The sequence below is a fragment of the Cynocephalus volans genome, chromosome 9 (assembly GCF_027409185.1).
Source record: "Cynocephalus volans isolate mCynVol1 chromosome 9, mCynVol1.pri, whole genome shotgun sequence".
Lineage (NCBI taxonomy): Eukaryota > Metazoa > Chordata > Mammalia > Dermoptera > Cynocephalidae > Cynocephalus > Cynocephalus volans.
Genome location: NC_084468.1, coordinates 37,690,426 through 37,716,037, shown reverse-complemented (window position 1 = coordinate 37,716,037; position 25,612 = coordinate 37,690,426). Strand labels below are relative to the sequence as shown.

The following is a 25,612-nucleotide window of genomic DNA, read 5'->3' as shown; positions in this document are numbered from 1 at the left end:
AAAAACTTATTGTCAATATATGTTAAAAATTATAGCAGTGTTTCATTTCATGGTATTTTCCTTAACCTAAAATACATGCATCCAAAAGTTGTACACACTTTCAAGATTTTTATTATTCCTTTGGGAGCCAAGTGATTTAATATATGCAAAGCCTTTCTTTTTTTCTTCTCATGTTTTCCAAACTTGCAGAGTTAAATTTTAGGGATCTTTTTTTTCCTCTGCTGATATACAGTTTGAAGACAATAAGTGCTAATATTTTATGTAGTCTATTTATTATACCTGTGAGGCTTGTATCAAGCTTTTTCTACTGAACCTAATCAGATATGCTAGTATTTTCAAGTATACTTGAGCTGGTGTTTTGGATGAGGTTTTTAATATGTTGCTGTGTTCATTGGGGAGTATAAGCTTTTCCCTGCTCATTTTTGAGGGAGTGATTTTATTCTGTCAGTTTTGAGAGATAGGACCGTGGTGTATTTCCTGTACACATAAAAATGATTAAATAGCCACTTTAGAAAAGAGATCCCTGTGATGCTCAAGCCGGTGCTGCTGTGTTCTGGAACAGACCTTGCCTTGAGATCCTGGGGAAGACGCCAGCCATTCAGTGTGTCAACTTCAAAACTGCAGCAATTAAAAACACGACACGTACTCTTCCCAAGGAAGTGTCAGTCCTTTATAAATACAGGCCACACCTACTACCTGTGAGTTAATGGTTGCCAACAGAAGAGAGCACTGCCTGCTCTTGTCCATCTACAGTCTGTTCTCTGCAGGTAGACAGAGTGATCCTTGTAAAACATAAATCAGACCAGGTGCCTCCCTCCTCAGTTACCCACAAAGGCTTATCGCATTTAGAACAAAATCCCCCGCCTTGTACTGTTCCTCAGTCTTCACCAGATATTCAAATTGGCTCTCTCCCTTCCTGTCTCAGGTCTATGCTCAGAGAGGCCTTCCCAGATCACCCTATCCAAACAAGCTACCAACACCTGTCCCCACTGCTCCTATCACTCTGTCCCCTGGCCATCCTGTATTTCTTCATAGTACTTGCCTGTCAAGGTGTGACATATTTGTTTCTTTTGTATTACCTTTCTGCTCTGTTAGAATCAAAGCTTCAGAAGGGTGGGGAATTGGTTGGTTTAGTTGTATTTATAGTGCTTAAAACAGTGCCTGGCTTGTGATAGGCACTCAGTAAATTGTGGACGAATTAATAAGAGCATGTGGCATGAGAGAAGGGAGCATTACAGAGAAGGTGGGTCCCTGTCCTGGAAGAGATTTTAATCTCTTTTCTGTATTAATTATTCAGTAAATTACAACAGTAAATACTTGTCAATTTCTAGGCCATGGGAATAAGTATAATAAGAAAATCTAACTGAAGCACAGAATATTGACCCAGTAGATCAGGAGAACCACAATGAGTTTTTTTTTGGATATATAATGCACATACCATAAAATTCACCCTTTTAAAGTGTACAATTCAATGGTTTTCAGTATATTCACAGAATTATGCAAATGTCTAATGCCAGAATATTTTTATCACCCCATATCTATAAGCAACCATTCTCTGTTTCTCCCTACCTTCCTCTCAGCCCCTGCCAACCACTAGTTTTTCTGTCTCTGTAGATTTGTCTATTGTGGACTTATCATACAAATGGAATTATATAGTATGTGACCTTGGTTCATCCGTGTTGCAGCATGAATCTATACTTTATGCCTTTTTATGGCTGAATAATATTCTATGGTATAGATATACCACATTTTGTTTATCCATTTATCAGTTGATGGACATTTGGATTGTTTCCATTTTTTGGAGCAACAGGATATTAAAGTTTATGGTAGAATTCCAGATACCCTGGCCTTAGACAACTTTAGGTAAAGTTCATTTTCAAAATGTACAGTCAATATCGGCGTGAAAGAAAAGGTATGCCCTTGTGTTAAACTGCTATTTCAGCATTCTAAATTAGAAAAAAAAAATTTGATCTCAAAAATAGCTGAAGCCAAAGAGTATCCAGAATACCTTAGCAATGATAGAGTTTAAAAGGAATTCCCAAGTAACTGCATCTGGGGAGCAGATCCTAGATCTCCCATTGCATTTTGGGGGGAAATTGCCCAAGGCTTCCAACTTCAATGGGAGCAGTTGGGGTGGGGTGAGGGCTGCCTATGGAGACCAAATCCAGCCAAGTCTAGAGAACACTTGCTTACTTTTCTCAAGGGATGAATGACATCTGGCATAAATTGTGTTTTACTGCTCTGATGCTAAGAGTTTTGTAGTTGTTGTTTGCCCTTTCTTCGTTTTTAAATAAGGGTTTTTTTGGGGGGGGGGATTTGGTTTGGTTTTGGTTTTTGAAAGAATTGGGGTACAGAAGAAATATAAACACGCTTTATAAATATATAGCGAAATATTCACTTATTGCCTTGCCTCAGCAGTTCTCAATGAGTGGTCTGTAGACCCCCAGGAATACCCAAGACCATTTTAGAGTCCATAAGGTCAAAATTTTCAAAACTTTTTAATATTAAGGGCCTGGGGCATGGAGCTGGGGACCGGATCCCCCTTCCCCCCCACACACAACCAGGCACACCAGCAGCACCAAGGAGCATGCCAAAAATATCACCTCCATGTGGTGGCCCACCACAGCCACCACAGTATCCACGGCTCCCGTGGAAGTGGCTAGACATCACAACCACCACTCAGATGGTCCACCAGCCACTGGAGTGCATTGACACAAGGTCACCAGCAGAGGCCAAAGAAAAGAAAAGGATGTCTCTTTCCACAGAGCCATTCCAGAGTGACAGAAGAAGCATCTGCTCTGTGATAATATTGGGGGACCTGAACACATTTCTCAGCATTGGACAGATCATCTAAGCAACAAATCAACAGAGTAACCATTAGTCTTTCAAAAGGAGAGAGGAAATCTAGGGTTATCAGTGGCGGGAGGGGAGAGCGAAAGGGGGATAGGAAGAGAATGGACAAGGGGCATAAAAAATAAGTACAATTTGTAACAATATATATACTAGTAATATTGAATGGATCAACATAGAACCCCAAAATATGTATATTCAATTACGATTCAATAAAATAAAAATTTTTTAAAAAATTTTAATATTATTAAAACATCATTTGTCTTTTTCAGTGCTGATGCAAAAGCAATGACTAGTAAGACTGCTGGTCCCTTAGCACAAACAGTGGTGCCTCTGTGCTAGTCATCATTATATTCTTCACTGCCACGCACCCAGTTTCACTTAAGAATGTCCTTGAAGAAGCCATAGAACTAATGCTTGTGTCAAATGTTGAAACTTGGTACACATTTTAATAATAATCTATGTGACAAAATGGGAAGTACCCATAAAGCATTTCTTTTTGCTTCATTCGAAAGGGCAGTGGTTGTCTCAACAAGTGGTGCCCCATGGATTGCTTGAGTGGTGATCTGAGCCCTCAACTTTCCGGCAGAATCACGCATGGGGGAAAGATCCATTCAAAGTGCAAAATGAACCAGTGGATTGTAATGTAATAGAGTACGAAAAGTTCACTGATAGTGTCAGGTTCCACACTGGCAACTAACCTTTAAGAAATTACCTCTACCTCTGTAATCAACTACTTGTTGAGTCTTGATATAGTATCAAAGAATATCCACAATTATTGGAAAGGGTTATTAAAGTATTCCTCTCCTTTATAACTGCATGTCACTGTGAAGCTGGATTTCCCTCATATATTCCAACCAAAACAACTTATGAGAATCCAGCTGCCTTGTATTAAGTCAGGCATTAAGGAAATTGTGAAAATGTAAAGCAATGCCAATTTTCTCACTCATTTTTTTTGTTTGTTTGTTTTGGACAATAGCTATTTTTCATAAAATCTATTGTTTATATTACCATGTATTGGGTTTATTATTGTTATTTTTAGATAGATTAATACATATTTTGAAATTGTCTGTTTTAATTTCTAACATGCTAAATATTGGTAGGTATAAACCACAAAACAAACTCTTCTTGGGATCCTCAATATTTTTTAGTGTAAAGGGGTCCAGAGAACAGAAAGTATGCAAAGGCGTGATTTGTGTGAATAATCCAAATACTAAACCTACCTTGTACCAGACAGAGTTGCTTTGTGCCTTGCATATGCAACTTTTCAGATCAATTTTTTTTCTAATTTAGAATGTTGAAATAGCAGTTTAATAGATGGGTGTGCCTTGTCTTTCACACCTCTATTGGTTTTACATTTTGAAAATAAACATTATCTGGAATTGTCTAAGGCCAGGGTATCCTGAATTGACCCTGGACTTTAATATCCCATTGCTCCAAAAAGTGGAAACAATCCAAATTTCCGTCAACTAATAAATGGATAAACAAAATGTGGTATATCTATGCCAGAGAATAGTCATGCTGCAAATGGTTCTGAACCAAGATCACATTTTTCAAAATTCCTCCAAGGTAGGTAGTTTAACTTTAGGTAAAGAAACTGATTTCCATGAGGATTGATTATACATAACCCAAGATGACACAAGCAGTAACAGAACTAATTCTTTCTCCCCAAAGCTCACCAGCACTACTCTTCAGGTCTCATCCTATGCTTTATTCTAACATATTTTAAAGCCTTACATATTAGGCTTTGAATAAATATTGTTGAGTATGTGCATAAATAAAATATCGTATCATACATACCATAGATTTTAAATTTTTCAGTGGTGCCAGTGATTTAATTTTTGTTATTTTTATTTTTATTCAAATTTTTTTATATCAATAGTAGTACAACAATTTTTGTTAGCTACCACTTCCTTCATCGAAAGCCACGTTTGTTAGTCACTGCTGGAATAACAAAATACCTTAAAATATGCCCCTAAATTCAGCCAGACCTTCAAAGAGCTGTCTGCCTGAAATCATGGTGTTGCTTGGCCCTCTGTGTGCTTTTATGAGTCCCGTTTGGTCCAATGCCAACAGCTTTACTGAAAGTAGCAAGAAGGTTCCCTAAGACCCTCATCCATACTGTTAACAGAGTTCTTTTATAGGGTTCAGAATGCTGTCTCCTATCTTAATGTCCATAGCTATAAGCTTTCCTTGAATGATTAGTTTGATTTTTTTTTTTCCAATCTGTGGACCCTGAGAGTTGGTTAACATGTCAGGTTTCCTTCTTCATGTTGGCTTTTAGAAATTTGATTTTAATTACTGACCTAACTTTATAACAACTTCGTGAGTGTTTTTTTGTGTGTTTGTTTGTTTGTTTTAAATTAACCTCATTTCTGGCTCCATTGTGTCCTTGGTACCCCTTCTTTTCTTGAAAACTCTAAATTGATTTATCTTTGAAAGAATTCTGAAAGAACCTCATTTTCTTTTCTAACAAGCCTCTCTTTCTTTTCATATAGGTACTGTATTTGGAAATGGAAAAACTTCTGATTATCTGCTTCTGGGAAACTTTGTTTACACTGTGAGTGTGGGACACTTGCTTGTTTTGCATATAAAATTAAAGCCTTTCATCTGTGCTTATTTTTTTTTTTTTTCAAATTTAAATGTGTGCATTTCTGGACTTAAGGATTGTTCACAGTTCCCTTTTAATAATGAAGTAAGATGTTTTGACTGTTAGATTATATATATATTAGGTTTTTTAAATGTCATTTAGGTTCACTGACTTTAAAGGACTTTGGGTACTGTTGTTTTCAATAATCCCTCTGTAGTACTATTATGGCCCTGTTTTCCTTTTTTTTTTTTTTTTTTTTTTCCTTTTCCATTTCCCCTCAGTTTTATTTTACCACCATTGTTAATATTTTCTTGCTTTCCTGAATTTATAGCACATATTACCAAAGTATTCTTGGGTATGTAACCAAGGCATGGGACCCACTGTGTATAAGTCACTATGCCTTTTTCCTTTAAAAGTCAAAAGCACTACTTGAATGCCAGTGCCTGAGATCACACAATCAGTATCTGATAAGTTTATTCCAACTTCAAATCTGAATTCTCCAGCCAATGCTCTGTCCTGTCTACTCGTGTGCCCCATTCCTTCGCTTCTGTTGGAGAAAATGTGCTGTTTTAAAGACCAAGTGGCTGTCGATATGGCTGACTCAGTTGATAGAAAAACTGTAATATGGTGTTTAAATATCAAGTGGTTAAATAACTGAATGATGGGGAGAGTAAGACCATTAAGTAACAGAGGGATTAAGGTTTTGGCAAATCTGGAGGGGTCTCCTTTTCATTGACATCAACCCACTGAAGTAGGAAAAGAAAAGCAAAAAATATGTTTAGGGGCTGGTGGTTTGTTTTCATACAACATGAATGCAAAAACAGAAATATGTAAATACTTAATAGAGTAGGTAGAAATAAATCAGAGTATATCATGGATGTCTCTTAAAGTACCCAAGTCTCAGGGGGGTGTTTTTCTTTAATTTTATGTCAAACTGTATCTCTTATTTTAGAACTTTTTATATGGCTTAAATTAATTAAGGTTTAATAAGAGTTTTTATTTCTGCAGATATTAATCCTAAGTTGGCATTAAATATCGTGCTGAGACAGCTCAACTATCTCACTTCAGTCTAACTTTGTGACCCCACTGGGAAGTGTCTAAGCATGTACTGTGTGCACATTTAAAGTGCCTAAAAATAGGACTTCAAGCTCTTATGATTACCAGTGCTAGGCAAAAATCACTTCCATTGGCACAAACTACTGAAAGTTCCCCAAGTTCCCTGGAGTACTAACAATATTTAAAATTTTATCATTAGTTATAAATAGGTCATAATAGATAATACTCCAGTGCTCAGCACTGAGAGTTTTATATTTAGCCTTTTACTCTCAAAAGCAAAAGAAAACAAAACCTGAGATTTTATCAGTCCCAGTTAACAGATGAAGGAGCTGAGACACAGAGAGGTGAAGTAAGTTGTCTTGTTCATTACCACAACAGCTCATAAGTGATGGAGTACTGGGCACAGTTGCTCTGGCTCCGGGGCAAGTGCATGTGGCTATTGTGCCATACTATAGAAAACACAGAGCAGTTAATCCAAACCTGGTTCCCTTGTTTCATAATTGCTAGCATAGTCAACAACAATGGGTGTGTATATTATCGAAGGGTAACAGACTCTCATATCCTATCTGGTAGAGTTTTAAGTTTTCTGAATTTCCAGTTATGTTACTTTTATAATTTATCTTCAAAATTCAGGGTCGGGCTTTTAGTAGAAAGATGATTTAAAACGAAGTCAAAGCAAGCTTGAAACCCCAAGTTAATGCAGATATATGCTCTTGCTCGCTATTCATGAATTGCACAAAAAGCAGGCAAATGTGTACTCAGGAGACTCTAGGATGGACTATCAGGCAGTGAAGGTGAGGAGAGGCAGGGAAGGGAGACAGGAGTGAGATGCCACAAATGGGCAGTCCCAACTGATCACAGTCCTAATGCTAATTCACCTGTTTCTTTGCTTAGTGGGCATACAAAGCAAACAGCAAGTAATCTACTAGTCCCATGGTTTAATTCAAAGAGATCTGTTCTTTATAAGTCTCACTTTCAGTCATTCAATGAACTATCATGTTTATGAAATTAAGTAACATTTTCCCCTTCTCTTTTAGTTTGTGGTGATAACTGTGTGTTTGAAAGCTGGATTAGAGACATCATATTGGACATGGGTAAGAGTATCTCTAATCACAATAAGAAATGTCATATTATGCATTATCTCCAGTTTGATTATTTTTCATTTTAACGTGATTATGTCCCTTCATCCTAATCCACAGGTTGTTAATTGTGGGGTGCTGGGGGTAAAGTGGGGGAGAACCGGGGATTTGAGTTTGGAAACACTAAGTTAAATAAACTTTTAAAAGTTTATTAGCACAGAACTTCTCAGCACCTTTAATATGGTATTGTGTATTGCGAATATCCCAAGAACTGGGGAGACTTTCACACTTATTTGACTATAAATCTTTTCTTAGAGTTATCACAAGACTGGTGTTCTGCAGAGAAAACTCATTGGAAGATGATTCTGAAGGCCGATAATATAATAAGAGATTTAACCTCAGATGTTTATAAATACCCAGTCTGTGTAAAACACATACTGTTTTAGATACATTAGTTTTGCAGTATAACCACATCCAGGTAGAGAAACACTCAACAAAAGGAAATTAAAGTTTGAAAGGTTGCCACGAGAAATTTGGATTTGACAATTATCGGCATACAGATAATCTCAGAAGCGTCTAATATCTTTCAGTGAGAACGTGCAGAGCAAAAATAAAGGAAGCTTAAAGATGGCAGGGGATAAAAAAGATAAAAGAGGAGAGAACTACCAAAGGAGATAGACAAGGAACTGTTAGTTCTGAATTCCAGTACCATAAACATGATGATTGTTGTGGAACAGAATAATACTTAATGAAAGATACAGTAAAACACACACACACACACACACACACAATTATGTAAAAAATCCTATAGATGATATTTTTGTGGATGTAATAAAAAATTAATAAGGGAATTTGTGAAAGTATTCTTAGTGTTTGTGTGCTCAGTCTTCCTAAACTTCTTTTGACTCAGATTCCCTTGCTTTGCAGTTCAGTCACATAGCGATATGGGGGAGCATTGCACTCTGGGTGGTGTTTTTTGGAATCTACTCATCTCTGTGGCCTGCTATTCCGATGGCCCCTGATATGTCAGGAGAGGTAATGTATGCTCATAACTCATGATCCAGCAAAACCTTAAGAATTGGTATTCATGAATGAACCTTAATCATTTGACGTAATTTTTTCATTTTGTTGATTTATATTAAAATACTATTTGACCATTTAAAAGCAATTTTTAAATTCCACGGTTGTGATGATAAATCTTTACAGAATATTTTAAACTTGAACATTTTACTTAAATCTGACTTTATCCTTTCATAAACATAGCTGGGACAATAAGATATGGTTGCCAGGAGCTTGAATCACGTTAAGAATATCCATATAGAAGATGCCATTTTTAAATTAGGCCATAAATCCACAAATACATTTTGGATAAGAGATTTGGGGAAATCGTCAGTTTCTGTCTTTAAAACAGTCTGTCGTTTCTCCTGTTATCTCTTATTCTAAAGAAAAGTCTGCTGTCACTAGATTAAATTCACTTTTCACGGTGTCTTAATGACATCAGTTTGGTTTTCATTTTGAAAGAATTAGGGCATCTGACATTTCAGTCTTATCATAGTCTATTTTCAATTCTGTCTTTCATTTTCTTGTTACACTGGTAGGAATTGAGTTATTAGGTGTTCATAGGGGAGTGTCAAACGATCTCCTTTCTTTCAGAAGAGATTCCAGCAGTAGGAGGGTTTATGATTTCAATTGCAGGAAATTTGACATAAAATGTATAAAAGAAAATGTGGAAAACATTTCGGGATTTCCTGTGACCTCACAGTAACTTGCAAATCAAGGTAATGTGAGCCCGTTACAGTACATTGTTTTACCACAGTCACAGGAACCCTTTCCAGTGGTTTTCACGTATTTGTTGCCCCTAAGTACTGCCTGAGTACCTTTCACTTTTGACAGTCTGGTTTATAGATCATTTTCGTGAAATTTTATCTGACAGCATCCTGCTTTTTATAAATTAACAGAATGCAGACACATTAAAAAAGATTTTTGTGGTTAAATTTATTAGAGAGGGGCATTATATACCATTACAGCAAAACCAGACTGTCAAGGAGCATGTACTTCCTTCCACCAAAAGTAAAGACTTCTTTTCAAACATGTACCATGAACCCTAGAAAATTTACAGTACACATTTTAAAGAGAACAGGGAAAAAGCTGTGAATACATCCCCTCCTTACCTTGGTTTCTAAGGCTTTTTGTCCTAAAGAAATAAAATCAAAGAAAAAAATATACGTCTGATGATGCCACTTTGAAAATCGAATTTTCTTCTTTGTTTTTATTCAACATACTCTCATTAGACCTGCATTTCCCCAAGGTCAATTCTCACCTATTATCTTTTTCATTAGACGTGTCTTTGCCTCACTTTATCTCATTTCTTCATGTTTGTCTTCAAAACAACACTAAGGATTTTGGGACCCCAATAGTTTAAGCAACTATGGCCAATAGGTTTGACGACAAGAACTGAGTTATTGACCACCCACCTTTAGGACAAGTGTGAAGTTTGACTGGCTTTTTGCCAACCAAATATAATTCTACCCTTGCCTGTAGAATTTCCACTATTACCCAAACACAAAACTTAATATCGTCTCCTGAGACTTGCGGTGATGCTGTTGATTTCAAAGTAGAATGAATGTCAGGGCTCCATCACATTTCTGTTCATTTCATATACAGTGGGAAGTGCTAACAGGGTTCTTCCTCTTGTTTTATTACTACTGCTACTTTGAATGTAGTGTTTAAATAGTTGGTGCTCCACTGAAAATATGAAAGATGGATTAATTCAACTGTAGGCTTTACTAACTTGTCCGAAGTGCAAGTCCGTCTAATTTATTCAAAGAAAATAATATTTTTAATTTATGTAGTATTTTAGTGCTTGCAAAGCATTTAAATGTGTGTACGTAAATGAGCTTCACAACAACTCCATGTTAAGGCTGTAACAAGAATGCCACTCAGATTCTCAAGGATGGGTCATCTCCATTTGCTGTTTCTTGGGCACTAGGGTAGTTGGTCCCCAAAACATTGTAGCTGTGCTCAATTTTTATCATTTTTATTATAGGCATAGAGTCACAGTATGTTACATTACAACCAAGTCAATTTCAGAAAGAAGTGACTACCCTTAGGTTTACATTTTTCTAATCTTAAAATTCTATATTTTAATCAAGAATATAGCCAAATACATACATTTATAATTGTATATACATACGTATATATACATTGCATATACAAATATATACACACACAAATGTGAAAAATTCATTTATGTACCAATATTTATATCTGTGTATATATATGTAAAATTGGCCAACCATCTTAAATATAGTTTATTCATTCATCTGTTAACTTTCATAGCAACGTATTATTGCAGAATGTCATATATTACATATATTATTGTATATTTTATGTAGTAATATATTATTGTAAGTAGCACCAGCATAAGGATAAATATTAGCATCTGCTGACTTAACATGTTTTATGTAATCCACATAATGAAACATGGCCCAGTGCAGCCCCCAGTACTTGAGGCTATTCCACAGGACTCCCAGTGTGGTGTGTAGGTAACTTTCTGTCACCACCACTAACAGGGTTTTAAGTGTCTAATCCAAAAACCATACTGCTAGGATCCCAGTCCATTCCATTGCTGATTTGGCAGCAGTTCCTTCCAAAACTAAATAATTAATTATGTACATAAGTATACTTTGGTTGCCCAAAATATATTTAATAAGGAATTAAGGATGGTACAGTGTAGAGATGGAGCAGACAGACTGAAAATAGCAGCCCTGTTCTGCTCTGAGCTTGTTCAGGAGGTATTTCAGAGTGCAAGTTACTGTGTGGCTTTAAAGGAGCATTAATCTAGCAGAGGAGTTCTTTAAGATCTGGGAAGAATAATAACACCAACAATACCTAATGGATATTGAACACTGACTTATCCCAAGAACTTCTCTAAGTACTTCATACCTTCATTCAATCAGTTCTACAGCTATTGAGATTCTTCTGTCAGGCACTATCCTAAGCACTGTGGATTCAGTACTGAATAAAACAGAAAAAAATCCATGCTCTCCTGCAGCTCTTTTCCAGTGGAAGGAGATAGACCATAAATAAAGTAATTAAATGAAATAAATGGGTGGATGTAAATGCTATAGAGAAAAGTACAATAGGCAAGGGAAACCGAGAGCCATCTTTTCAGTTGCATTTCCCATAGAGCTGTGTGGCTTTTACTTCTGGTCAGACAAAAAGCCATTGGAGTGGCTTAAGCAAAAAGTGTCACTACCCACCTTCACAGCAGGACTCTGACTGTCGTGTTGCAATCCACTTAGGAGTTGATTGCAATAAACTGGGTGAGAGATCATGGCGTCTAGGGCCAGGAGGGTGGCGGTGGTGAGCATTGGTCAGATTCTGAGTATATTCTGAAGGTAGAACCAACAGGATTTGCTGACAGGTTGGATGTGAGGAGAAGTCAAGGCAGCCTCCGTTGTGTTTGCCGTGACCATTGTGAGGATGTGCTTGTCATTAACTCAGTTGATCCTCGCAACAAACTTGTGATAACCATTCTACAGATGAGGAAATCGAGGCACAGAGAGGTTAAGTACCTTGTCTGACACCTCACTAGTAGTGGCAGAGATAAGATTTTGACTTAGATGCCTGGTCCCAGAGTCTGCTACCTTAAACACTGCTCTGTACTGCTTTTCTGATAATAACTTTTCTGATGTTATCCAGAGGAATCCATGGTTTGATCTGGAAATTAGAAGTCTGAAAAGACTCTTACTCCTTGCAAGTATTTCAGGGATTTGGAAGACAAGGAGGTCTCTGTTTTCTCTTTTCCTGATGGCACACCCTCCTCTGCCTTTTCCTCTCCATAGACATCGCGGTGGCTTTGTTCTTCCTCAGTCCTTCTCCACGTCAGTGCTGCAGTGACCACTCCAGAAAGCTTAACTCCTTCTCGGGTGACCACTGCCTCTTCATTTCTGTACTCATTCACTCAGACTTGTTCATTTCAGCTCCCAATACTCCATTAATGAGTGTTAAATGATTGTTAGTTTTTTGCTTGCTTTTTAGTTTTAGAGAAACAAATGAGGAACAGTGGGGTAGAGGTTACAGAGATGCACATTTCAGCTCACATAAGTACATCTTGCCAACATCTAGCAATTTCCAGCTTGTAAAGATTGGCTGCAGCCGAACAGGCTGCTGGTCTCCTTTAACTAATCCTTCCTGTGCTGGTCAGTGATGAGCTCTCGCCACTATCGGTTCTTAAGCAGAGCCTTGTACGTTCTATGCTCCAGATTCATCTTTCGGTTCCTAACACTGAGATTCTCTTGTGTGCTTCTCTTTACTGTGTGCTCTTCAGAGGAACATCTTAAGTGTTGAAGGGTACAAACTATTTTGCTCTAGTTAACAGGATCTCAAGGTGCAAATTATACAAATTAGGCAACTTACAGGTACAGGTCTCCTGCTTCTATATTCAGCTTGTTGCAGATTCACACAGATCAGGATCTTCTAGTCATTTCCAATTTACATTCTTGGTTCAGTTTTGCAGCCCCCATCTGAAAACAGAGCCATTTCTCGTAATGTGTTGAAAGAAAAATCCTTGCTCACTAAGAGGATGGCAGGGAGGAGGAATAGTATTCATTGTGCACCCACTCTGTTCTCCAGCACTGTGTCTGATGCCAGGCATTCCTTGTTTTAGTTAAATCCATGTTGCAAACCTTTGTGGTAAGCAAGGAGACAGCCAACAACCCAGAGAATTCAACCCAGGTCTTTCTTTTCAAATCTCATTGGTTTCCTCTCATGTCCTGAGGAATTCAGTACCTTCTCTTTGAGGCCCATTGCTGTTCCTTACTCTCAGGTGGGAACTCTCTTCTTGTCTTATAGCCTCTTGCATTCAGTTGATCTGTTATTTCCAAGCTTATTTAAGACCCTGATCAGTTTGGTAAGTTAGATATAAAAGTACTCTCATCTCTTAAAAAGTGCCCATATTTTTAATTTCCCTTTTTCAACACCCACCTAACTCCCTCAATCCCATCTATAGGAATTCTGTTTCACTCCATATGCTAGCCTCTTGCCACTTCTTAACAGCATAATTAGCATATTGTTATATTAAAAAGAATTAGGAATAATACAATTATTAAGAGTTGATGCCTCTTCTTAACAGTATAAATATTATCATAAATAATACCCATCTTATTAGGGGGAAAAAATGCATTTCACAGACACAGAGTGGTTAAATCACTTTCTCAAGGTCACACGGCTCGCATCTGAGCTGCAGTTTGAACCCAGCCAGAAACTGTCCCCTTAACCACCGTAAATGCTGTCTGTTCCTTTTCCATTTCTTCTCTCACCTTTTCTTTCCCCTTCACTAAAGGTGGTTTAAAGCCCTTTTAGTGTCAGTGCCACTTGTCAAAGTATTTACTTCCATCTGGCCGGTAAACTAAGCAATCTGTTATTTGCATATAATATTTCCATCTTCAGCTGTCCTCAGCTGCCTTTATCACTGACCAGTTCTGTTCATACCATCAAATTGCTTTTTTCCCCTTCCTTCAGCTCACTCTACATGCCTGAAGTTACCAGAAAGCTATTCCCCAAATATCTCAGAGTTTAGTGCATACTTCAGTTACTCTAGCCACAGCCCACGATGGTTGTTCTCAGTTGGTGGGCAGGGTGTTCCCTTTTGGGAAGCATTCCTTCATGTAGTTTTGTAATTTGTTTCCATTACAGTAATTCTGCATCTCTGCCCATAATAATAATTCAAATGATAATGATTAACAAGTATTTCGGTGCCACAAATTACTAAAATATTTAACTCTCAAAAAGGAATTATGACATTGGGAGGGAAGTGAATTTTTACAAAGGTAGGCAATTGGAAAATTCAACAATAAGAAATTATTTAGGAAAGGAAAATAGTATGACGAGTTTGGCTGCAACTTTAAATATGTCGCAGTCTCCCTTGCTTCACAAATATGGTTGTGATTTAGGAGGAGAACTTTTTTTCAGACCTGACCTGTATTTTTTCACACCACTACAACAATTTATGAGGCAAGGTAGGCCCTGGGGAAAAGTACTATGTTATATAAACATATGCTGGCCTGCTTTTCCGACTTGTCTAAATGATGGGAGTAGGTATTTTTTGAATTTCCAGAAGAAAATACTTTAGCCAATATGATTAGTGAACCAGATTAAAAAATAAAAAGCAAGCTACATCAAGGATCATTTCATATCAGGATTAATACCAGAAGCTTGGTATCAGCAAAAGTTTTAGATTTATTGTGGCACTGCAGACACGTACTGTAAAGTTCTCCCAAGCGCCATCTGCTTCTGCTCTCCCTGGCCTCAGGGATCTATAAAACTACTGAAGGAAATTGAAGTTAAGGAACGAGCATGTGTTTTACAGAATTTCAGATCTCTTGATTGAGGTTTGTAAAGTCTCTCTGAAAAACAATAAAAATCTTTGTTGAACCCTTTGGTGTCACCCCTGTAGGAAAGATATTAATAAATTACATTAGTGATATGAGTTTTCTAAATTGTGCTGTTACCTATTTTATCCAGCATAGTAAATTACATTTCATATAAGGAATTTCCTGGTTAAAATAGTCCTTATTTATCTATCAGCTTTTAATTACCTAGATAGCATGTAATAATTTATTGGTCAAAAGACCAGCCCTTGTTGATGGGGTGGGGCAGTGTTATAATATGATGGAGTTTCATCCAAGATTACTGTGTTTAGCCAAGTAGCCTAGAAGGAAAAATTGCCCTAAACTCTGTCAGATGTTCTTCAATGAGCCAACAATTGTGAGCCCATCCAGTAAAACGTGCCATTGGTCATAGTACTCATGCCCCTGACAGTAAATGAGACAGGCAGAACTTCACAGTTCTTAAGGCAGCTGGCTGATAGCCACTTTCAAACCCATTTTGGAAAGAAAAGCATACACAGAAATTCTGAGAAGAGAAGAGACATGGATATGACAAATGTAATCACGAATCAGGACATTTGCACACACTGTAAAGGTAGAATGCTCTTTAGAGTCATTATGAGAACTGGCATGACTTTTTGTAGACACAGCACCTTTCCCACCTATGTACAGCAAATGTACATTGAGGGTCCAGTGTGTGCCAGGCACTGGAGGATGCAGAGAGAAGCAGACTTGGTCCTTGTGTTGCTTCACCCCCCACGGATTTGTCACCCCACTTCCCCTGGGTGACAGAGATACAAAGGATTACTCAAAGCCCATCTCTTCTGAGCAGTGAGAGGCCCTGAAGTGGTTAATCTTCCTGGGACCCTCCAGCAAGAGGCATCCCTTCCTTGGGAAGTTAACCCCGAATTGGAGTTCTCTTCCTGCATTTATTTTCCAGACCAGGAAGTTACAGGAAGAGACATAGGTGGGGTTACAGTTTAACAATACAGGCTGGTAACTTTCAGTGAAACAAGCTAGATGACATTCCAGTAAGCCTATCAACAAAAGCTTGATCTTAGCAAACATTCCTTCTTACAGCAATTTCTCAGTATCTTTACATAACAATCAGTAACTAGTCTGTCCTTGAGGCAGCAACCTTGCTGTGCCACAAATCTTTATCTTACACCAGAGACTTTATAGCCTGAGGAAAATTTCCAGTCCTCTGCAAGGTCAATATTTGAAACTACAAGGCTTTGGAAAACCAGGCCCTGTGAAGTACATATGCTTTATAGTATATTCCACACTTGCCCTTAAGGATCTCATTGCTTCTGATGGGACATTGATGTCACAGTTGTGAGAGATGCATGGTATACCCAGACACTATAGCAGTGAGCAAGGCATGAAAGCTGAATGAAGCCTGCTCTTACTTACTATGCCAGGGCTTTAACTATTTTTCTCTAGAATCAGTTCATTCCCATATTTGTTTGTTCCATAAATGTGCATTGAGGGCTTACTCAGTGCCAGGCACTGTTCCTAGGTACCAAGTGGATTAGGCAGGATCCCCAGTGCAATTCAGATTTAGGGTACCAGGGAATGGGAGAGAGAAAAAAGTCACTAAAATAATTAAACTACTAAATGACAAATTAGTAAAGATAATTTCACAAAGTAATAAGGATAGAAAGAAAACAGGGCAATATGATAGGGGATAGGATTACAATGGGTGCTCTGAGAAGGTCTTTTTGAAGTTGGGACAATTAAGCTGAAACTCAAATAATGCAGAGACAGCTGTCATATGAAGAGCATTTCAGACTCAAAGAACAGCAGGTACACATGCTCGAAGGCAGGAATGAACCTTTTCATTCAAAGAAAAGGTCAGTATGGCTGGAGCAGATAGGGCAGACAAGAGCACTATGAGATGGGATCAGTGAGGTGGGCAGAGGGTGGGTCACCCCTCTAGGCCCAGCATTTTAGCTTATGAGACCACTGCAGCCTGTGTTTGAATTACATACCAGGGATTCTCTCAGAAGTACTCATAAAAGAAATTATGGATGTCATTGTGCCATCTGTCTCAATAAAACTCATAACTGGACATAATGTTTGCATGTCATGATATAGTAAGGTAAGGAGATTATCCGTGAGTGGTCTACAGTGACTTGTTCTAAGTTATCACTTCAGCTCCCTAGCATGGATCATTCAAAGCAAGTTATTTTATGACATATTTTTCAGTATTTTTTTTAGAAAAGGTAACCATGAATTAACTACAGATTAGACAAAATAGAAACTTATTTCTTTATCATGTAAAAGAGGTCAGGTGGGAGATGAGCAGTGCAGGGTTGGTGTGGCAGCTGCTCGGTCATCAGCAACCAGGTTTCTTTTATCTTACTGCACTGCCAACCTTAGTGTACTTCCTCATAGTCTAAAGTGGCTGCCTAAGCTCTAGCCATTTTACCAACATTCCAGCCAGCAAGACAGGGAAGAAGGATTAGCTTTTTCTTTTTAAGACTCCTTCCTAGATATTGCCACTACATTCCCACTTAAATCTCATTGGCCAGAAGCTAATCACATAACCACAATTAGTTGCTACAAGAGAGCCGGAGAAATGTAGTCTTTGAGCTGGATGACAAGGTGTTCAGACAGGGATCAAAGCGATTGCATAGAAAGAAGGTGGGGAAAGAAGATATATAGAGGGACAAATAGAAGTCTTAGCCATGGAAGTCAGTAATTTTTCTATATAAGCCATATGTCAGCTTTTATGTCTTTTTGTAGCTAAGTGCTTTTTGAAGTTTTGAGTTTTTTAAAAAAATTATTTCCTACAGTCTTGAAGTATAGGTCATTGTGTTTTACAGGTTGAACTTCTAGTAACCAAACAACTGATGATTTATGAGATGGTTGTTAAAAAGATTTTTAAAATAAAAGGATAAAATATAGATTCATCACAAAATTATAAAAACCTGTAAGAATGATATAACAAGTAAAAATATTGAGCACTGAGTTAATATACTCTGTTATATAACTTACCCAGTAACATCATAACATTTTTAAATCATATTTCTCATAATGAAAAATATTGTTACTAATTCTGTCCTCATTTTCTGTTACTTTTAAGTTTTTTTAATAGCACAATGAAGAAGAGTAAAATAAAACAAAGCAAAACAAATTCTGTTCTTAATTATTTTGAGTATTCTGGGAACTATATTCTTAGAAAATAATGTTTCAGAATTACACATTTCCCAGTGCCTTTTTGGAAGACTATTTTCTTTTGTATGTTCAGTACTCAATATAAATCTATATAATGTCAAATTTTACTTTTTTTGGAAAAAATTAACTTCCGATTGATCCAGATCTGAACAAGCTCTTCATCCTTTTCCCTGAACATCTTTTCTAATCATTTATTTTCTGATTAGACCCTTTGCCAGAGGGTGGAGATGCAGAGGTTATTTCTTGCATCATGTGACTAGATTAGATATTGGTTCAGAGTCCCACAAGGCCACAAGGTAATCAACCCTCTTTCAGCCTCTCACCACGCCCCAGACATGGTCAAGGGAAAAAAGCACATAAATACAGTGAATTTCTATTCAGTTTGCATATTTTCTAGGATTTGTATATGTTGGTTTGGAATAACCCAAGCCAAGGGTTTTCTTTGTCTCTGAGTAATCAAGAGATGCTGGGAATAATTGCAAACATATTGGGGTTTATCTGAAACACCCTTCTCCTTAGTTATTTTCTGGATGTTCTGCCCTGTCTATTTTTATGGAAAAATAATAATTCATCCTATATAAGAGCCCAATTCAGCTCAATTCAACTGAGATTTATAGAGTGTCTGGGTGTCAGGGCCTATACTGGGTGTCAGTGGATCAAAAGTGTAAGGAAGAGAGTTCATTCTGAGGAGCTTGTGTTTCATGGAGTAAACCAACAAATAATTAGGATGTAATATGATGGTCATGATCAGATTGCACAGGGGTAACAAAGGAGAGAGCACTCAACCGCCAAGCTAATGTTTGGAAAGGTTTCTTGGTACTACTGTTATACAACCTGTCCAGGAGGGTGAGTGTGACAAGGGCTTTCTAGGTAGAGAACAGCCCAAGCAAAGAAAGAGTTTGGGGTTGCTAAGGCAGAGAATGGTTGGAGCTAGAACTGGAAAGTGAAACAAAGACCAGGTCACAGAAGGCAACCTGAATGTCATTAATGTCTTTAAGCCATGCAGATGGCTTTTCACTATGGAATACACAGTATTCCAGGGAGTACCAGAAGCCATAGAATAAATCTTTGGGTCAGAGGAAGTTATAAATAAATGCTACTGATAAACTAGTAAGTCATGAAAAAAAAATTATATTTTGACATGAATATATATTATATAATTGAAAATTTGCAAGAATTTTTTTCAGCTAAAGTGAAAAACCTCAAAGTCATTTCTTAATGATAAGCCCTAGAACATAGAACTTGGCATTTGCATTCCTCTGTCTTTAGGTTTTCTCAGAAGGAAGTTTTGAGCCAGACTACCCAAGTTGTGCAGCCACTGAAGTTTTTCAGTGGAAGTTCACATCTTCAAGCCGAAGTTCATATGACCTTGGAATTTGTCTCTGGTTAAAGTACAAGGTGGCAAATTCACCATGTAGTGCTGACCCAGTGGTGCTTGTGTACCACCAGGTTTAACCGCTTGACCTAGTGCTGTAATGAATTCAGACTGAAAGGCTCAGGCCTCTGGGAAAGGGTCAGACAGCTTAGAGACCACTGCAGTGTCACACCATGGTGTTTCACAGGCCTGGAACACAAAAACAATTTCAGAAATGTTTGCAAGTTTAAATTCAGATAACACAAGTGCAAACCATCTTTGAAGAGCTACTCTACCAGGATGTTTCAAAGGAGTCATATTCAAAAAGAGCAATTAACCGCTTGGATTTGACCCTGTGGCCGACCAAATCCTCAGAAATACATAATGGACTTGCTGCTTTTGGAGTTTTCTCTCACTTGTTAACTCCTTGGAAAAGCCCTAAATCTTCAGAGTTACAGTAGTCCTCCCATAACGAAAGGTCCCATTCACAGCAACAACAAGGAAAAACCTTAGCCAGGTATTTGTATGATTAGTGGGGAAAAAACTGGAAGAGTTGGCAAAAATGGGAGAAATACAGAAAATTAGTTGAAGAAATAAACATGCCATTTTCTGAATAGGGAAATCATTATTGAATTGTCAGTTCTTCCCAATTAGTGGACCATTTGGGAGAAAAGGAAAAAAAAATCTCTTTGTGATTGTAAGCTAGCCTAGGAAAATAATCCTAGATGCAGAAAGAGAGATTAGGGTCCGACTGAAAATGGTGGCTCTATTGTACTATTTTGAGTGCTTTGTGAGAATTGATGATGTTTTTCCCTTTTTAATAAAATGTGTAATAAAAAATTTTCAATAATATGAATAACTTAGAGTCACTGAATAAACTTTGGAAAATAGAAGAAAAGGAGAGAAAACAGCAGCCCCACTACCCAAAGGTAATCACTGTTACACATTAGTCCAGTCTTTTCCTGCCTTAATTTGTGTACTTATCTTTGATTAAACAATTTATTCTTCCAAAAAAGATATGTCAAAGCACTATTCTAGTTGCTAGGGACACAGCCTTGAACAAGAAAGAAAATTTCTGCCCTCAGGAGCTTGAAAAGAAAAGCAGAAAAACATTACATAGCAGGTTGTGTGGCGCTGGGTACTATGGAGGACCGTAGCGCAGGGAAGAGGCTGGGAGCTGCGAGGGGGAGGTGTGTGCTCCTTTAATGGAGGTGGTCGTGGAAGCCCTCACTGGACCTGACGCTCTGTGAGCAGGACCTGTGGCTATCTGGAGGAAGAGAATTCCAGCTGAGAAATAGACAAGCGCTGAGACCCTGAAGAGGCCAGAGTGGTGGCGGCAGAAAGAGGGAGGGAGCGAGTCATAGGAAAGCTAGAGAGATGGCGCTGGGGGACCGGGTGAGCCGGACCACCCAGGGACAAGAGACAGTTGTAAAGACTGCTTTTCCTCCATTTCATTGGGGGGTTGAACAGAGGAGTCATGATCTAACTTTTTAATGATTGTACTGGGTACTCTGTTGAGAATGGAGCAGACGGTTGAAAAGGCAAGGGGCCCAGCCGAAGGCTCTTGTAGGGATCCACACAGAGATGCTGGGGGCTCAGGCCAGGGTGGAAGGGTCAGGGGAGGGAGATTCTGGATTTGAGGAGGGGGGGAGGGTTTGCCCTTAGAATCTTTTTTTTATTATTATTATTTAGATTTTTTTTAATTGTGGTATAACATACATAACGTAATATTTATCATTTTAACCATTTTTATGTATACTGTTCAGTGGCATTAGTACATTCAACCACCATGATTCAACTCCAGAACTTTTTTATCTTTCCTAACTGAAACTCCACACCCATTAATCTGTTAATCGCCATTCTCCCCTTCTCCAGCCAGCCCTGACAACCGCCCTTCTCCTTTGTCTCTGAATTTGACTATGCTGGGTTCTGCATGTAAGTGGGATCATGCAGTAGTTGACCTTTTCTGTCTGGCTTATTTCACATAGCATCGTGCCTTCGGGTCTCATTCACGTCATAGCATGCATCAGAATTTCATGCCTTTTCAAGGCTGAATAATATTCCATTGTATATATATATACACCACATTTTGCTTATTCATCCATCTTGATGTTGTTTCCACCTTTTGGCTATCGTGAGTTGTGCTGCTATGAACATTGGTATGTGGATTATTTAAGCAGAAGGTAAAATTTGCCAGTGGATTGAATGTGCAGTTTGAGAGAAAAGAAGGAAAGAAGGATGACCCCTAAGTTTTTTGGCCAAAGCAGCTGGAAGGATAAAGCTGTATTTGCCTAGATGAGGCAGACTAGGATTTTGTATTTTGCTTTTTTTTATTTGACATAGTGAAGTATTCATGTTGCATAATTAATAAAAATCATCATTAATGCTGGTACAAGAGCTTCTCTTCCTGCCTATCATCCTACATTCCTTCCTCACCCAAAAAAGAAAACAAAACAAAAATCTATATTACTTCCAGGTATGATACTTTCCTTGAATTCACTGAAATATTTCTACTGATTCAGACTGGGGGTGGGGGGAGATAGTTTAACATACTTAGCTTTTAATGCATGTTGCTCGGTCTTTTTTTTTTTAAACAGAAAAGACAACCCACATTAGAAAAGGATGGTTAAGAAGCTAGATCAACCTCTTCTCCTGTCTCCCCAAAACACATAAATATCTAGCTATAACTCCCCCCAGGATAACTCCAGGCCAAAACACAAGAAACAAGCAAACTGTAGCCACCACAACACAGTCCCAGGGCTCTGGTGTTTTTGACTTTATCCAGACAGTAGGTTGTAAGAACTTATTTATCCAACAATTATTCATTGAACATTTGCTTGGTGGTTCGGTACTTGGGTTGTGAGAATTAAGATACATTTCTTCTTATAGAGAGGCTAGTCTAACCGGAAGACAAAGGAGCAACTAGGAATGAGTGATAGGTGCCAACCTAATGGCAGTCCAGAGTATGTCACCTAATGCAGTCTAAGGAGGGAGGGACATCAGATATGAAAATGCAAGGGTGAGCGGGAGTCATAGAGGCAGACACCCAAGGGTGAGCGTGAGCGCCTGCACTTTCCAGAAGTGGAAACACATTATGTGTAGCTAGACATGGGGGGCGGGGGGGCCTTAAGCGATGATGATGGGAAGCACCATAAGTCAGATAGGAAAGGTCTTGAATCAAATTAAGGAGTTTGTGTTCTATCCTGAGGGCGATGTGAAGCCATTGAGAGTTTGATCCAGGAGCTGCTAAAATCTCATTTGCACTTGGGAAATGTCCCTCTGCTGCAGTGTGAATGGCCGGAAGCAGAGGAATACTGAAGTTAGGAGGTCCAGCTAGGAGACCATTGCAGGAGGACAGGTAAATTTGGGGTGAGGGGGTGGGATCATGGCAGCAAGGTCAGCAAGAGGTGGGAAAGTCCTAGAAGATACTAAAGCACAGTAGACACTGGTGATATATATTGGCATAAAGAGGCCATTCAAGCATATGACCCAGGTTCCTTCTGCCTTGGACAACCAGTGATGAAGCTACTTCCTGAATAGGCTGCACTGAGGAAGAACAGGCTTTGGGGGAAGCCAGTTTGTGTTCAGCTTGGGATGTCTTAGGTTTAGGTGTCTGCGCAGCATTCACGTTCAGAGCTAAGTGGTCTGTGTTTGAGGTACAGGCAGGAGATCTAAGCCGTGGGTGCAGATCTGTGACTGATTCTCACGTGTAGACAAGAGAAACCGCAGACTTCCCAGGGAGAGTGTTTAATTGGGAACAGAAGGCTCCTGAGGGAATACCTGACCAATTTTCCTTTCCCTTTATGCAAGACTCTTCCAAATGATCAGTTTTCTAATAATTACGTTCTATGGGCAGCATCTTTTAACAGCCTGGATGATATTCTCTCATACGGATGTGCATTAATTTAGCCAGCTGCACCATGACCTGTTACTTTCACTAATGTTTTGTTACTTAAAAGAACCAACAATAAATATTTGCACTTCCCAAAATTAGTTCCTTGAGGTGTTAGTAGTAGTTTGTGGGGAAAAGTATCCCATAATTGATAAGTACATCTGAGAAACTTTGGTTTAAAAAACTGTTCGATAGGGTTCTTTACTCTGACTTCTCAAAGGCTTAACTACTCCTCTGCCTGTGACTCTCCAAGAGGGTACTGCTGTGGTCTGTTTGCACCTGTGCTTAACCTTGTGCCGTGGGCCCTTTGCAGGAAAGGCATGTTTTCAGGACTAGTGACTACAGAACAGTTTCACGAGATACTAATCTATGAGCAAAAACTGTACCTCATTTTAACACAGTTCAGAAATTAAATTATCAAATTAACAGGAATGAATGTTTGTTACCAAATACCTTTCCCAAAGGCTAGTACATTGGTGGTGGAAATATAAATTCTTAGAAATACCTTTTCCCTCCATATACCTTCCCCAAACTGTGGTAGTGAATTTTTAAAATCCGATCTAATTTGGCAGTGTTTCTGTCTTTACAGAGTGGCTCAACACTTCCCCATGTTAGTGATTACTTGTTGCTGCTTTTGTGAACACCTTTCCTGGTTTTCTGCCTATCTGTTGGGATCTCAGCTATTCTTATGAAGATGTAAATGGGCTATTTTATGATCAGATTTTACCAAAGAATTTCATGTGTTTGTAATAGTCATTCTCCCAGTTTCTTGTTTATCATTTACTTTTTTTGTTACGTTCTTTTTGAACGTGTGGAAGTTCTACATTTTTGTGAATCAGTTTCTTTAAACCATTTCCTTTTGTAGTTTTTTTTAAACTGTTTTTAAGTTTAGAAAGCCCTTATAGAAAACTTTATCCAGACACTTAATAATCACTTCTTGGTTTGTTTTGTTATTGTTGTTGTAGTTGCAAATGTTAACTCTTAACTCCTCTGGAATTTTTATTAATTTCTCTTACTACACTCCCCTCCAAAAAATATAACTAACCAAGTTATGCAGTACTGTTTTCTGCATAATTTTCCCTTCCCAAGTTAATATGTTATTATTATGCAGTCAGTAATAATTTCTATAAAAAAATTATCATTTTCTAAATTAGTAAATTGAAATCAATGGTATTTTATTAGTGATCAGTTACTTTGGCCTATGTTGAGACTAGCATATATTGGGATATTGTTGTGATGAAAACCATGATATTTATAAACTAACTTGCACTTAATGGTAATGTGATAAAAATTTCCTTCCTTGGGGTGGAGCGGGGGGGGGGGAAGTTGGAGGGAAGGAATGAAGGAAAGAAAGAAAGAAAAGACCACAATGATACCTTGAACTTTCAGAAGGAAAGAACAAACCTAAGGATACTAGAGATGGGGGAGGGAGGGAAGGAGGTTGGGAAGTAATGGGGCGGGCAAAGGGCATAAAGAAATATCACAATTTGTAAAAATGAATATGCTAATAATAAAAATTTTTTTAAAAATTTCCTTCCTTGAATCCCATGGGACAGGTCACTAGAAAAAAACAAGAAACTAAAAAATGTTTAAAGAAATTTTAAAATTAAAATAAAGAAAGCCAAGTTTGTTAATAATCAGTGTTGATAATAAAAGCAGCCACTTCACACACAGTATCGGGTTTAATTCTTTACAATCCAGTTTACAGCTGAGGAAACTTAGACTGAGAAGTTACTTCCTGAGAGGCTGACAGCTGGGAAGGCAGAGCCAGGACCACTTCCAGGGCTGTTTATCAACAAACCTGCTGCCACTGGGGTCTGTGGATATAGTCTTAGGGTTCTCCAAAGGGCCTTCTTTTTTTGGAAGTCATCTATCTATACATAGAGTAAGAGTCACAGTGTACCACTCTGACCTTCATAGTGTAAAAGTAGACATAGTCTTAAGAAGCACATCTTAAAGGTTTAGAGGCAATGGCAGGTTTGAATTCTCTCTCCTACGAGACTGAACGTGGGCACATTGGCGGTGATGGTGTGGGAAGGTAGGTGCTTATGGATCACCCCATTGTGGGTCTGAAGGCAAGCCCCTCTTGTCTGGGCGTGCCCTTGGCTTGACCAAATGCACCTAAGCGTGTATTTTCTGAAACACTCTTTTTCTGTAAGTTCACATGGAAATTTCAGGACAATTTCCCTGCCACAAGCTGCATTTGCAGGCAGCATCGGT

General features: G+C 38.3%; 1 protein-coding gene across 2 annotated transcripts in view; it reads left to right on the top strand.

The window, feature by feature from the left end:
• ATP8A1 (ATPase phospholipid transporting 8A1) overlaps window positions 1-25,612 on the top strand; it is a 219,369-nt gene that overhangs the window by 176,728 nt on the left and 17,029 nt on the right. For both annotated transcript variants that reach the window (XM_063107852.1, XM_063107851.1), the window contains 3 exons: window positions 5,349-5,410; window positions 7,534-7,590; window positions 8,503-8,610. In XM_063107852.1, coding sequence (XP_062963922.1) covers window positions 5,349-5,410; window positions 7,534-7,590; window positions 8,503-8,610 — 227 coding nt within the window. The remainder of the gene's footprint in view (window positions 1-5,348; window positions 5,411-7,533; window positions 7,591-8,502; window positions 8,611-25,612) is intronic.